Here is a 15,790-nt window from a genome sequence, read left to right as displayed (position 1 = left end):
TCGCACAGCTACTCTGACCGGACGGCCGCGTGCAGCGCTGAGACTTCAGAGGATGAGTATAACATGATTTTTTATTTTTATTCCTTTTTTTAACCCCAAATATGGTTCCCAGGGCCTGGAGGAGAGTCTCCTCTCCTCCACCCCGGGTAGGAACCGCACATTAGCCGCTTACTTCCCGCAACGTGGGCACAGCCCGATGCGGGAAGTAAGCGGTTCAATGCATACCTATGGGTGCAGAATCGCAGCGATTCTGCACAAAGAAGTGACATGCTGCAGGTTTTAAACCGCTGCGTTTCTGCGCGGTTTTTCCCGCAGCATGTGCACAGCGGTTTGCGGTTTCCATAGGATTTACATGTAAATGGAAACGCTATGGAAACTGCTGCGGACCCGCAGCATCAAAATCGCGGCGGTTCCGCGGTAAAAACCGCAAAGTGTGAACCCAGCCTTATGGTTCTTGGAAACACACACACATAGATAAACATGTGAATGCCATCTGCAGAAATACACGCACTTACACGCCTTGGCAGCATGTGAAAAATTAGGTTATTAATGGTTTGCTAAGGAATTTTCTAAACATAAAGTGTCAATCAACTCAGCTCACCAGTCCTGTGTTAGAGATAAGTATCCCAGGAGACTTCCAGTGTAGACAATCTGTGGTCTAGGTGTGGTCCAAGGAGTAATCCCTGGTCTGGCTTCCAGGTCAAAGAACGCTCAATGGTCTAGAACAGAGGTGGGGAATCTTTTTTTTTTTTTTTTTCTGCCATGGCCATTTGGATATTTATACCATCCTTCGGGGGCCGTACAAACTCAACCCACAAAGTACATCCTGACTCTGGCACTGGTGTCAGGACGTAATCTTTCATTGCATGCCCTTCAGTGTTCAGTAGTGAACACTGCATGTGTGTGCTCACAGAGCAAGAAGAAATGAATGAGTAGGTGGTGATCAAAATACAGCTCCTTGCCCAAGAATGCGGTCCCTGACAATCTGCTCGGTGGCCTAATAAAAGGTCATCGAGTGCCGGAAATGGACGTGGGGCCTGAGGTTCCCCACCCCTGCTCTAGAAGAACATGTTCTCCAACACCAAAGGCGAGTCAGCAGGGTGAATGGGATCTCTGAGGTTTCATACATACGCTGCTTATTTTTGTCTTCTATATTTGAACCATTGAGACTTTTCTTTGGATCACTCAGTACTTTGTGCGGAGAAAACATACAGAGGAAAGTTTTTTCTGTCCTGCGAAAAAACGCTCAGCGACGCATCCGGCGAAAAACATATGAAACTGAGATGTGAAATGACGAATCTGGCCTCCGAATCCGTTTTTTCATGCATTTTTCCATTGAAACCATGCACATTTTCCGTTCTCCCTCTCTCAAAAAAAAAACGGATCAGTTGCATCAGTTTTTCACTGTTTGCAACAGATCCGTTTTTTCATTAATTCCCCGGATCCTGCCTGATAATCTGGGATTATCTTGACGTTTGGTGGATGGGCTCACATTTTTTGGCCAAATCTTGTGCTAAGCATCTCATGTGTTTTTTCATAGATTTCACAAGACATTATGCTATTCACATTTCATGTATCGCACATTTCCTTGCTTTAGTACAGTTGAGTGCAGCCATTGATCTATTTTCTACTTCAGATTAATCAGTGACTTTTTTCAAAGCTGCAGCAAGCAGCCCAGTAAATGGTAAAATTGCTGAAATCAGATTTTCTCAGTGTATCGTTCCTGTAACTATAAAACTGATAGGCAGCCTATTGGGACCTGCTTTTTGGCTTCTGGGTATATCCCATACCTATGTTATTCATTCACGTCACCTTTCATCTACTATATAATTGTCTAACGGTCACTTCCGTCTTTCTGTCTGTCACGGATATTCATTGGTCCCGGCCTCTGTCTGTCATGGAATCCAAGTCGCTGATTGGTCGTGGCAAATAGCCCACGACCATTGCCACAACCAATCAGCGACGGGCGCAGTCCGGCGGCAACATGGCCGCTCCATCCTCCCCGCAGTCAGTGCCCGCTCCGTACTCCCCTACAGTCAGCGCTCACACAGGGTTAATGGCAGCGCTAATGGACCGCGTTATGCCGCGGTGTAACGCACTCAATTAACACTGCTATTAACCCTGTGTGACCAACTTTTTTACTATTGATGGTGCCTATGCAGCCTCGATAGTAAAAAGATCTAATGTTAAAAATAATTAAAAAAAATAAAAAATCATCATATACTCAGATTCCGGCACCTTTCCCACTCCTCGCGGCGCTCCGGTGACCAGTCCATGCAAGCGGCAGGTTCCAGTGGCAAAGATGGTATGCGACAAGGACCTGCCATGACGTCACGGTCATGTGACCGCGACGTCATCACAGGTCCTGTGCCCATTCCAACCCTGGGACCGGAAGCTGCCGGGTGCACCGCACGCAGGGCCAGGACTTCAACGGAGGGTGAGTATATGTTTATTTTTTATTTTAAGTCTGTATACTACATGGCTCTGTGCTGTATACTACGTCGCTGTGCAATATACTACGTGGCTGGGCAATATACTACGTGGCTGGGCAATATACTACGTGGCTGTGCAATATACTACGTGGCTGGGCAATATACTACGTGGGCTGGGCAATATACTACGTGGCTGGGCAATATACTACGTGGCTGGGCAATATACTACGTGACTGGGCAAAATACTACGTGACTGGGCAATATACTACGTCACTGGGCAATATACTACGTGGACATGCATATTCTAGAATACCCGATGCGTTAGAATCGGGCCACCATCTAGTAGGTCAGGGGTGTCAAACTGCATTCCTCGAGGGCCTCAAACCATGCGTGTTTTCAAGATTTCCTTAGCTTTGCACAAGGTGCTGCAATCATTATGTGTGTAGGTGATTAAAATATCACATGTGCAGTACAAAGAAATCCTGAAAACATGACCTGGTTGAAGCCCTTGAGGAATGCAGTTTGACACCCCTGTAGTAGGTTATAATGTTCTGGCTGATCGGTGTGTATATATGAAATATAGGTATACACTTTATTTCCCCCATCATGACCAATGTTTTTTTTCACTCAGAATACAAAGCAATGTGCCATTTCCAATGTAAATAATTGTGTATAACCGCTGATCGTGTGGTCCACTACACAGGTGTCAAGCAGGCATGTTGCGACTTTCTGGAGTCTCAGCTTGATCCATCCAACTGTTTAGGGATTCGCGACTTTGCGGAGACCCATAATTGCCTGGACCTGATGCAGGCCGCTGAGGTGTACAGCCAGAAGCACTTCCCTGAGGTGGTACAACACGAGGAGTTCATGTTACTGCAGCAAGAGGAGGTGGAGAAGTTAATCCGATGTGATGAGATTCAGGTAGGGTTTGCTGTATACTATATGCGGCTTGGGCCTTCTTATTCTGGGTTGCCAGTTTACTGCATATTATTTCAATTTAACTTATTTGTTTTGTCTTGAAGATTGACTCTGAAGAACCGGTGTTTGAGGCTGTTTTAAACTGGGTGAAACACAACAAGCAACATAGGGAAAAATGCCTTTCCCAGCTTCTTCAGTACGTGCGCATGCCTTTGCTGACTCCACGGTACATCACAGATGTAATAGACACAGAGGTATGTGGCAAATACGTGGATATTCTTTTATCGTCTGTGATTTTCCACTGTTATACGATAACTTGTCCTATTTTTTCCCGTGTTTACATATTTGCAGCCCTTGATCAAATGTAGTTTACAATGCAGAGACCTGGTGGATGAGGCTAAGAAATTTCATTTACGCCCAGAGTTGCGGAGTCAGATGCAGGGTCCAAGGACCCGAGTACGTCTGGGTAAGTTCAGGAATCATTCTTATGTCAAGGTCCCTATGTTAGCGTTGACTCTTCAGTCATCCAGTGTAAGATCTTAGGTGCGGTCCTAAACTGTACAGGGAAGACTGATTAGGACTACCTCCTACTACTTAATTCAAAATATTTAATGAGTAAAATACAAGTTTTATGGAATCTTTTTCAGCTCAAAGCTATGAATTAACCCCTTCCCGACCAATGACGCCACGTAGGCGTCATGAAAGTCGGTGCCAATCCGACCCATGACACCTATGTGGCGTCATGGAAAGATCGCGTCCCTGCAGACCGGGTGAAAGGGTTAACTCCCATTTCACCCGATCTGCAGGGACAGGGGGAGTGGTAGTTTAGCCCAGGGGGGGTGGCTTCACCCCCCCGTGGCTACGATCGCTCTGATTGGCAGTTTCACTTTCAACAGCCAATCAGAGCGATTTGTAATATTTCACCTATTATAACGGGTGAAATATTACAATCCAGCCATGGCCGATGCTGCAATATCATCGGCCATGGCTGGAAATACTAATGTGCCCCCACCCCACCCCACCGATCGCCCCCCCAGCCCTCCGATCTGTCCGGTACACTGCTCCGGCTCCCCTCCGTCCTGTGCTCCGCTCCCCCCGTGCTCTTGTCCGCTCCCCCCGTGCTCCAATCACCCCCCCCCGTGCTCCAATCACCCCCCCTGCACTCCGATCCACCCCCCCCTGCAGTCCGATCCACCCCCCCTGCAGTCCGATCCACCCCCCGATGCTCCAATGCACCCCCCCGTGCTCCGTTCCACCCCTCCCGCGCTCCGATCCACCCCCCCATGCTCCGATCACCCCCCCGTGCTCCCCCCCACCCCATCATACTTACCGATCCTGCCGGGGTCCGTCCGTCTTCCTCCCGGGCGCCGCCATCTTCCAAAATGGCGGGCGCATGCGCAGTGCGCCCGCCGAATCGGCCGGCCGGCAGATTCGTTCCAAAGTGCATTTTGATCACTGAGATATAATCTATCTCAGTGATCAAAATAAAAAAAATAATAAATGACCCCCCCCCCCCCTTTGTCACCCCCATAGGTAGGGACAATAAAAAAATAAAGATTTTTTTTTTTTTTCCACTAATGTTAGAATAGGGGTAGGGTTAGGGCTAGGGTTAGGGGTAGGGTTAGGGCTAGGGTTAGGGTTTCGGTATGTGCACACGTATTCTGGTCCTCTGCGGATTTTTCCGCTGCGGATTTGATAAATCCGCGGTGCTAAACCGCTGCGGATTTATGGCGGATTTACCGCGTTTTTCTGCGCATTTCACTGCGGTTTTACAACTGCGATTTTCTATTTGAGCAGTTGTAAAACCGCTGCGGAATTCGCACAAAGAAGTGACATGCTGCGGAATGTAAACCGCTGCGTTTCCGTGCAGTTTTTCTGCAGCGTGTGTACAGCGATTTTTGTTTCCCATAGGTTTACATTGAACTGTAAACTCATGGGAAACTGCTGCGGATCCGCAGCGTTTTCCGCAGCGTGTGCACATACCTTTAGAATTAGGCTATGTGCACACGGTGCGGATTTGGCTGCGGATTCGCAGCAGTGTTTCATCAGGTTTACAGTACCATGTAAACATATGGAAACCAAATCCGCTGTGCCCATGGTGCGGAAAATACCGCGCGGAAACGCTGCGTTGTATTTTCCGCAGCATGTCAATTCTTTGTGCGGATTCCGCAGCGTTTTACACCTGTTCCTCAATAGGAATCCGCAGGTGAAATTCGCACAAAAAACACTGGAAATCCGCGGAAAATCCGCAGGTAAAAAGCAGTGCCTTTTACCCGCGGATTTTTCAAAAATGATGCTGAAAAATCTCACACGAATCCGCAACGTGGGCACATAGCCTTAGGGTTAGGGTTGGAATTAGGGTTGGGGTTAGGGTTGTGGTTAGGGGTGTGTTGGGGTTAGGGTTGTGATTAGGGTTATGGCTACAGTTGGGATTAGAGTTGGGGTATGTTCACACGTTCCTGATTTCCATCCTTTTTTTTTCAGGACTGTTTTTTAAAAAACTGCAGCTCTTGGCAGAAAATGCAGGTCCTTTTTTTGGTCCTTTTTTTGTCCTTTTTTGATGCGTTTTTTGATGAGTTTTTTGATCCTTTTTTTGATCCTTTTTTTATGCAGTTTTCTACGCAGAGTCTGTGTGTTTTCTAGGAAGTTTTTTAGGGTTAAAATGGCTGAAAATACCCTACCCCTAAGCCTAACCCTACCCCTAACCCTACCCCTAACCCTATTCTAACATTAGTGGAAAAAAAAAAAAATCTTTATTTTTTTATTGTCCCTACCTATGGGGGTGACAAAGGGGGGGGGGGGGGGGGTGTCATTTAATATTTTTTTTTATTTTGATCACTGAGATAGATTATATCTCAGTGATCAAAATGCACTTTGGAACGAATCTGCCGGCCGGCAGATTCGGCAGGCGCACTGCGCATGCGCCCGCCATTTTGCAAGATGGCGGCGCCCAGGGAGAAGACGGCCGGACGGACACCGGGACGCCGGGTAAGTATAAGGGGGGGAGATTGGGGCACGGGGGGGGCATCGGAGCACTGGGGGGGGGCATCGGAGCACAGGGCGGTGGGATTGGAGCACGGGGGGGCGGGATCGGAGCACGGGGGGGGCAGCCACACTCCGCCCACGCACTTCCGCCCGCTTACCCGCACTTCCTGCTGCAGCGGTTCTGCACCACAAACCGCAGTAAAACCCGCAGATATTTTTTTCATCTGCGGGTTTTACTGCGGGTTTGACCTCACAATGGAGGTCAATGGGTGCAGAACCGCTGCGGCTCCGAAAAAAGAAGTGACATGGTACTTCTTTTTTCCCGCAGCTATTCAGCGCGGCTTTTTTTTTTATTTTCCGCATTGTGGGCACAGCAGTTCCTGTTTTCCATAGGGTACAATGTAATGTACCCTGCATGGAAAACAGCTGCGAACCCGCAGCGGGAAAATCGCGGCAATTCCGCATGAAAAAAAGGATCGTGTGAACATGGCCTTAGGGGTGTGGGGGGGTTAGTGTTGGAGGTAGAATTGAGGGGTTACCACTGTTTAGGCACATCAGGGGTCTCCAAACGCAACATGGCGCCACCATTGATTCCAACCAATCTCGTATCCAAAAAGTCAAATGGTGCTCCCTCAATTCCGAGCCCCGACGTGTGCCCAAACAGTGGTTTACCCCCACATATGGGGTACCAGCATACTCAGGATAAACTGCGCAACAATTACTGGGGTCCAATTTCTCCTGTTACCCTTGTGAAAATAAAAAAATGCTTGCTAAAACATCATTATTGAGGAAAGAAAAATTATTTTTTATTTTCACGGCTCTGCGTTGTAAACGTCTGTGAAGCACTTGGGGGTTCAAAGTGCTCACCACATATCTAGATAAGTTCCTTGGGGGGTCTAGTTTCTAAAATGGGGTCACTTGTGGGGGGTTTCTACTGTTTAGGCACACCAGGGGCTCTGCAAACGCAACGTGACGCCCGCAGACCATTCCATCAAAGTCTGCATTTCAAAAGTCACTACTTCCCTTCTGAGCCCCGACGTGTGCCCAAACAGTGGTTTACCTCCACACATGGGGTATCAGCGTACTCAGGAGAAACTGGACAACAACTTTTGGGGTCCAATTTCTCCTGTAACCCTTGGGAAAATAAAAAATTCTGGGCTAAATAATTATTTTTGAGGAAAGAAAACGTATTTATTATTTTCACGGCTCTGCATTATAAACTTCTATGAAGCATTTGGGGGTTCAAAGTGCTCACCACACATCTAGATAAGTTCCTTTGGGGGTCTAGTTTCCAAAATGGGGTCACTTGTGGGGGGTTTCTACTGTTTAGCCACATCAGGGGCTCTGCAAACGCAACGTGACGCCCGCAGAGCATTCCATCAAAGTCTGCATTTCAAAACGTCACTACTTCACTTCCGAGCCCCGGCATGTGCCCAAACAGTAGTTTACCCCCACATATGGGGTATCACCGTACTCAGGAGAAACTGGACAACAAATATTGGGGTCAAATTTCTCCTGTTACCCTTGGGAAAATTAAAAAATTCTGGGCTAAATAATTATTTTTGAGGAAAGAAAACGTATTTATTATTTTCACGGCTCTGCATTATAAACTTCTGTGAAGCACTTGGGGGTTCAAAGTGCTCACCACACATCTAGATAAGTTCCTTTCGGGGTCTAGTTTCCAAAATGGGGTCACTTGTGGGGGGTTTCTACTGTTAAGCCACATCAGGGGCTCTGCAAACGCAACGTGACGCCCACAGAGCATTCCATCAAAGTCTGCATTTCAAAGCGTCACTACTTCACTTCCGAGCCCCGGCATGTGCCCAAACAGTGGTTTACCCCCACATATGGGGTATCAGCGTACTCAGGAGAAACTGGACAACAACTTTTGGGGTCAAATTTCTCCTGTTACCCTTGGGAAAATAAAAAATTGCAGGCTAAAAGATCATTTTTGAGAAAAAAATTTTTTTATATTTTCATGGCTCTGCGTTATAAACTTCTGTGAAGCACTTGGGGGTTCAAAGTCCTCACCACACATCTAGATTAGTTCCTTGGGGGGTCTAGTTTCCAAAATGGGGTCATTTCTGGGGGATCTCCAATGTTTAGGCACACAGGGGCTCTCCAAACGTGACATGGTGTCCGCTAATGATTGGAGCTAATTTTTCATTTAAAAAGCCAAATGGCGTGCCTTCCCTTCCGAGCCCTGCCGTGCGCCCAAACAGTGGTTTACCCCCACATATGGGGTATCAGCGTACTCAGGACAAACTGGACAACAACATTTGGGGTCCAATTTCTCCTATTACCCTTGGCAAAATAGGAAATTCCAGGCTAAAAAATCATTTTTGAGGAAAGAAAAATTATTTTTTATTTCATGGCTCTGCGTTATAAACTTCTGTGAAGCACCTGGGGGTTTAAAGTGCTCAATATTCATCTAGATAAGTTCCTTGGGGGGTCTAGTTTCCAAAATGGGGTCACTTGTGGGGGAGCTCCAATGTTTAGGCACACAGGGGCTCTCCAAACGCAACATGGTGTCCGCTAACAATTGGAGCTAATTTTCCATTCAAAAAGTCAAATGGCGCGCCTTCCCTTCCGAGCCCTGCTGAGTGCCCAAACAGTGGTTTACCCCCACATATGAGGTATCGGCGTACTCAGGAGAAATTGCCCAACAAATTTTAGGTTCCATTTTATCCTGTTGCCCATGTGAAAATGAAAAAATTGAGGCTAAAAGAATTTTTTTGTGAAAAAAAAGTACTTTTTCATTTTTACGGATCAATTTGTGAAGCACCTGGGGGTTCAAAGTGCTCACTATGCATCTAGATAAGTTCCTTGGGGCATCTAGTTTCCAAAATGGGGTCACTTGTGGGGGAGCTCCAATTTTTAGGCACACGGGGACTCTCCAAACGTGACATGGTGTCCGCTAAAGAGTGGAGCCAATTTTTGATTCAAAAAGTCAAATGGTGCTCCTTCCCTTCCAAGCCCTGCCGTGCGCCCAAACAGTGGTTTACCCCCACATATGAGGTATCAGCGTACTCAGGACAAATTGGACAACAACTTTCGTGGTTCAGTTTCTCCTTTTACCATTGGGAAAATAAAAAAATTGTTGCTAAAAGATCATTTTTGTGACTAAAAAGTTAAATGTTCATTTTTTCCTTCTATGTTGCTTCTGCTGCTGTGAAGCACCTGAAGGGTTAATAAACTTCTTGAATGTGGTTTTGAGTACCTTGAGGGGTGCAGTTTTTAGAATGGTGTCACTTTTGGGTATTTTCAGCCATATAGACCCCTCAAACTGACTTAAAATGTGAGGTGGTCCCTAAAAAAAATGGTTTTGTAAATTTCGTTGTAAAAATGAGAAATCGCTGGTCAAATTTTAACCCTTTTAACTTCCTAGCAAAAAAAAATTTTGTTTCCAAAATTGTGCTGATGTAAAGTAAACATGTGGGAAATGTTATTTATTAACTATTTTGTGTCACATAACTCTCTGGTTTAACAGAATAAAAATTCAAAATGTGAAAATTGCTAAATTTTCAAAATTTTCACCAAATTTCCGTTTTTCTCACAAATAAACGCAGAATTTATTGACCTAAATTTACCACTAACATGAAGCCCAATATGTCACGAAAAAACAATCTCAGAACCGCTAGGATCCGTTGAAGCGTTCCTGAGTTATTACCTCATAAAGAGACACTGGTCAGAATTGCAAAAAACGGCAAGGTCTTTAACCCCTTTACCCCCAAGGGTGGTTTGCACGTCAATGACCAGGCCAATTTTTACAATTCTGACCACTGTCCCTTTATGAGGTTATAACTCCGAAACGCTTCAACGCATCCTGGTGATTCTGACATTGTTTTCTCGTGACATATTGTACTTCATGATAGTGGTAAAATTTCTTTGATAGTACCTGCGTTTATTTGTGAAAAAAACGGAAATTTGGCGAAAATTTTGAAAATTTCGCAATTTTCAAACTTTGAATTTTTATGCAATTAAATCACAGAGATATGTCACACAAAATACTTAATAAGTAACATTTCCCACATGTCTCCTTTACATCAGCATAATTTTGGAACCAATTTTTTTTTTTTGTTAGGGAGTTATAAGGGTTAAAAGTTGACCAGCAATTTCTCATTTTTACAACACCATTTTTTTTTAGGGACCACGTCTCATTTGAAGTCATTTTGAGGGGTCTATATGATAGAAAATGCCCAAGTGTGACACCATTCTAAAAACTGCACCCCTCAAGGTGCTCAAAACCACATTCAAGAAGTTTATTAACCCTTCAGGTGTTTAATAGGAATTTTTGGAATGTTTAAATAAAAATGAACATTTAACTTTTTTACACAAAAAATGTACTTCAGCTCCAATTTGTTTTATTTTACCAAGGGTAACAGGAGAAATTGGACCCAAAAAGTTGTTGTCCAATTTGTCCTGAGTACGCTGATACCCCATATGTGGCAGTAAACCACTGTTTGGGCGCATGGGAGAGCTCGGAAGGGAAGGAGCGCAGTTTGACTTTGCAATGCAAAATTGACAGAAATTGAGATGGGACGCCATGTTGCGTTTGGAGAGCCACTGATGTGCCTAAACATTGAAACCCCCCACAAGTGACACCATTTTGGAAAGTAGACCCCCTAAGGAACTTATCTGGATGTGTGGTGAGCACTTTGACCCACCAAGGGCTTCACAGAAGTTTATAATGCAGAGGCATAAAAATAAAACAAAATTTTTTTCCCACAAAAATTATTTTTTAGCCCCCAGTTTTGTATTTTCCCTAGGGTAACAGGAGAAATTGGACCCCAAAAGTTGTTGTCCAATTTGTCCTGAGTACGCTGATACCCCATATGTGGGGGGGAACCACCGTTTGGGCGCATGGGAGGGCTCGGAAGGGAAGGAGCGCCATTTGGAATGCAGACTTAGATGGAATGGTCTGCAGGCGTCACATTGCGTTTGCAGAGCCCCTAATGTACCTAAACAGTAGAAACCCCCCACAAGTGACACCATTTTGGAAAGTAGACCCCCTAAGGAACTCATCTTGATGTGTTGTGAGAGCTTTGAACCCCCAAGTATTTCACTACAGTTTATAACGCAGAGCCATGCAAATAAAAAATATTTTTTTTTCCACAAAAATTATATTTTAGCCCCCAGTTTTGTATTTTTCCAAGGTTAGCAGGAGAAATTGGACCCTAAATGTTGTTGTCCAATTTGTCCTGAGTACGCTGATACCCGATATGTGGGGGGGAACCACCGTTTGGGCGCATGGGAGGGCTCGGAAGGGAAGGAGCATCATTTGGAATGCAGACTTAGATGGATTGGTCTGCAGGCGTCACATTGCGTTTGCAGAGCCCCTAATGTACCTAAACAGTAGAAACCCCCCACAAGTGACCCCATATTGGAAACTAGACCCCTCAATGAACTTATCTAGATGTGTTGTGAGAACTTTGAACCCCCAAGTGTTTCACTACAGTTTATAACGCAAAGCCGTGAAAATAAAAAATCTTTTTGTTTTCCCACAAAAATTATTTTTTAGCCCCCAGTTTTGTATTTTCCCAAGGGTAACAGGAGAAATTGGTCCACAAAAGTTGTTGTCCAATTTGTCCTGAGTACGCTGATACCCCATATGTTGGGGTAAACCCCTGTTTGGGCACACAGGAGAGCTCGGAAGGGAAGGAGCACTGTTTTACTTTTTCAACGCAGAATTGGCTGGAATTGAGATCGGACGCCATGTCGTGTTTGGAGAGCCCCTGATGTGCCGAAACAGTGGAAACCCCCCAATTATAACTGAAACCCTAATCTAAACACACCCCTAACCCTAATTCCAACGGTAACCCTAACCACACCTCTAACCCTGACACACCCCTAACCCTAATCCCAACCCTATTCCCAACTGTAACTGTAATCTAAACCCTAACCCTAACTTTAGCCCCAACCCTAACTGTAGCCCCAACCCTAACCCTAGCCCTAACCCTAGCCCTAACCCTAACCCTAGCCCTAACCCTAGCCCTAGCCCTAACCCTAACCCTAGCCCTAACCCTAACCCTAGCCCTAGCCCTAACCCTAGCCCTAGCCCTAACCCTAGCCCTAGCCCTAACCCTAGCCCTAACCCTAGCCCTAATGGGAAAATGGAAATAAATACATTTTTTTTTATTTTTCCCTAACTAAGGGGGTGATGAAGGGGGGTTTGATTTACTTTTATAGCGAGTTTTTTAGCGGATTTTTATGATTGGCAGCCGTCACACACTGAAAGACCCTTTTTATTGCAAAAAATATTTTTTGCAATACCACATTTTGAGAGCTATAATTTTTCCATATTTTGGTCCACAGAGTCATGTGAGGTCTTGTTTTTTGCGGGACGAGTTGACGTTTTTATTGAAAACATTTTTGGGCACGTGACATTTTTTGATCGCTTTTTATTCCGATTTTTGTGAGGAAGAATGACCAAAAGCCAGCTATTCATGAATTTCTATTGGGGGAGGCGTTTATACCGTTCCGCGTTTGGTAAAATTGATAAATCAGTTTTATTCTTCGGGTCAGTACGATTACAGCGATACCTCATTTATATCATTTTTTTATGGTTTGGCGCTTTTATACGATAAAAACTATTTTACAGAAAAAATAATTATTTTTGCATCGCTTTATTCTCAGGACTATAACTTTTTTATTTTTTTGCTGATGATGCTGTATGGCGGCTCTTTTTTTGCGGGACAATATGACGCTTTCAGCGGTACCATGGTTATTTATATCTGTCCTTTTGATCGCGTGTTATTCCACTTTTTGTTCGGCGGTATGATAATAAAGCGTTGTTTTTTGCCTCGTTTTTTTTTTTTTTTCTTACGGTGTTTACTGAAGGGGTTAAGTAGTGGGACAGTTTTATAGGTCGGGTCGTTACGGACGCGGCGATACTAAATATGTGTACTTTTATTAGTTTTTTTTTTTTATTTAGATGAAGAAATGTATTTATGGGAATAATATTTTTTTTTTTTTTTTCATTATTTTGGAATATTTTTTTTTATTTTTTTTACACATTTGGAAAAATTTTTTTTAACTTTTTTACTGTGTCCCAGGGGGGGACATCACAGATCAGTGATCTGACAGTTTGCACAGCACTCTGTCAGATCACTGATCTGACATGCAGCGCTGCAGGCTTCACAGTGCCTGCTCTGAGCAGGCTCTGTGAAGCCACCTCCCTCCCTGCAGGACCCGGATCCGCGGCCATCTTGGATCCGGGGCTGGAGGGAGCAGGGAGGGAGGTGAGACCCTCGCAGCAACGTGATCACATCGCGTTGCTGCGGGGGGCTCAGGGAAGCCCGCAGGGAGCCCCCTCCCTGCGCGGTGCTTCCCTGCACCGCCGGCACATCGCGATCATCTTTGATCGCGGTGTGCCAGGGGTTAATGTGCCGGGGGCGGTCCGTGACCGCTCCTGGCACATAGTGCCGGATGTCAGCTGCGATAAGCAGCTGACACCCGGCCGCGATCGGCCGCGCTCCCCCCGTGAGCGCGGCCGATCGGCTATGACGTACTATCCCGTCCAGGGTCAGATAAGCCCAGGGCACCTCGACGGGATAGTACGTCTAAGGTCACAGAGGGGTTAAGGTCAAAATAGGCTGGGTCATGAAGGGGTTAATTGAGCTTCTCTTTCTGTAGAACAGTGTTTCTCAACTCCAGTCCTCAATACCCACCAACAGGTCAAGTTTTCAGGATCTCCTTAGAATTGCACAGGTGATAATTTCATCACCTTCTCAAGCAATAGTTCCATCACCTGTATAATAGTAAGGAAAACATGACCTGTTGGTGGGTCTTGAGGACTGGAGTTGAGAAACATTGCTCTAGATCAGGGGTCCCCAACTCCAGTCCTCAAGGCCCACCAACAGGTCATGTTTTCAGGATTTCCTTAGTCTTGCCCAGGTAATAAGTGCATCACCTGTGCAATGCAAAGGAAATCCTGAAAACATGACCTGTTGGTGGGCCTTGAGGACTGGAGTTGGGGACCTCTGCTCTAGATTGATGCTCCGCGATTGAACACAATTTCCAAGCTGGCATGTCATAGAAAACATTGTATACAGAAGTTCGTCAAATGATGGATTTTATTGTTACCGTTCGTGTAGAACCTTTTTGTTAAGGTACCTTCACACATAACGATTTCATTAACGATATCGTTGCCACGTCACGCTTTTTGGGACATAACAACGATCCCGCTAACGATCTTGTTATGTGTGACGGCGACCAACGATCAGGCCCCTGCTGGGAGATCATTGGTCATGGAGAATGATCAGGACCTTTTTTTTGGTCGCTGATCACCCCGCTGTCATCGCTAGATCGGCGTGTGTGATGCCGATCTAGTGATGTGTTCACCTGTAACCAGGGTAAACATCGGGTTACTAAGTGCAGGGCCGCGCTTAGTAACCCTTACCCTGGTTACCATTGTAAAAGTAAAAAAAAAAAAAAATTGTTCCCCTGATCGTTGGTCGCTGGAGAGAGCTGTCTGTGTGACAGCTCCCCAGCGACCACACAACGACTTACCAACGATCACGGCCAGGTCGTATCGCTGGTCGTGATCGTTGGTAAATCATTTAGTGTAACGGTACCTTTAGTCTCTTGACTAATTGGCTCATGAATTACACATGAGCAACCCAAATACGAAGAAGTTATTCTGCGATTGGATATTTATGAGCTTGAGCATGTTCATGTAGCCACAAGCCTGTTTAGTGTCAAATAGAGCTGTATAAAGGCTCCCATCCACATTAGATAAGTTACTGAACCTCTCAATTTCAGTAGGACTACATCTAATGTCTATAAGTGGGGGCACCCGATCTGTCCCCAACTTATTTTGGAAGAGAGGTGAGGACGGGGCAGATAAAAGTGAAATACGAAGATAAGCTGCCACCAGAGGTTTTTGGCAGTGGCTTTCTATGCTCTTCCCTTTGAACGCTTGGTTGAACATTCATGAATGATGAAGTCTGGAGAGCGGGACGTAGGGGCATCTTGAGTCTATTTTTATTTCTTATCTCTTTAGGATACAATATTAGTTTCACCGATAAAGACACTGTGCTGGATGATCAGGAGCTTAAAGGGAACTTGTCATGTCCTGAAATGTTATTTACCTGAAGATATAGGGTAATCTGTAGGTAAATATAAACCCTGTGTAGCCCGCTTACTGGAAGCATGTCTACAGGGAGTCAACAGGGCGGTGTAGGCAGCAGTGACTATAAGCCATCAATAAGATATGACGTAAGTAAGTATAACTGCACAAACAAGAAACATGTCAACATTTTTTAATTATGTTGGCGTTTCCTTATATGAGACAAAAGTTAAACTGGGATCACGTTCGAGAAGAAGGGCTTTGATAGACTGCTTGCTCTACACACACATACTGCAATGCAGGCTGGCCATCAAGATGAGGCATTATTCCATTGCTCACAGTATAGTGAGTGGTGACTGTCACAGATCCCCTGCACTGCCCTGAT

At 45.3% G+C, this 15,790-nt stretch overlaps 1 protein-coding gene across 5 annotated transcripts in view; it reads left to right on the top strand.

Annotated features, from left to right (window-relative positions):
* KLHL12 (kelch like family member 12) overlaps positions 1–15,790 on the top strand; it is an 84,187-nt gene that overhangs the window by 53,329 nt on the left and 15,068 nt on the right. For all 5 annotated transcript variants that reach the window (XM_069756413.1, XM_069756415.1, XM_069756414.1 and 2 more), the window contains 3 exons: positions 3,136–3,353; positions 3,455–3,604; positions 3,702–3,816. In XM_069756413.1, the coding sequence (XP_069612514.1) occupies positions 3,136–3,353; positions 3,455–3,604; positions 3,702–3,816 (483 nt within the window). The remainder of the gene's footprint in view (positions 1–3,135; positions 3,354–3,454; positions 3,605–3,701; positions 3,817–15,790) is intronic.

This window comes from Ranitomeya imitator, chromosome 3 (assembly GCF_032444005.1).
Source record: "Ranitomeya imitator isolate aRanImi1 chromosome 3, aRanImi1.pri, whole genome shotgun sequence".
Taxonomy (NCBI): Eukaryota; Metazoa; Chordata; class Amphibia; order Anura; family Dendrobatidae; genus Ranitomeya; species Ranitomeya imitator.
This window is presented reverse-complemented; position numbering and strand designations above follow the sequence as displayed.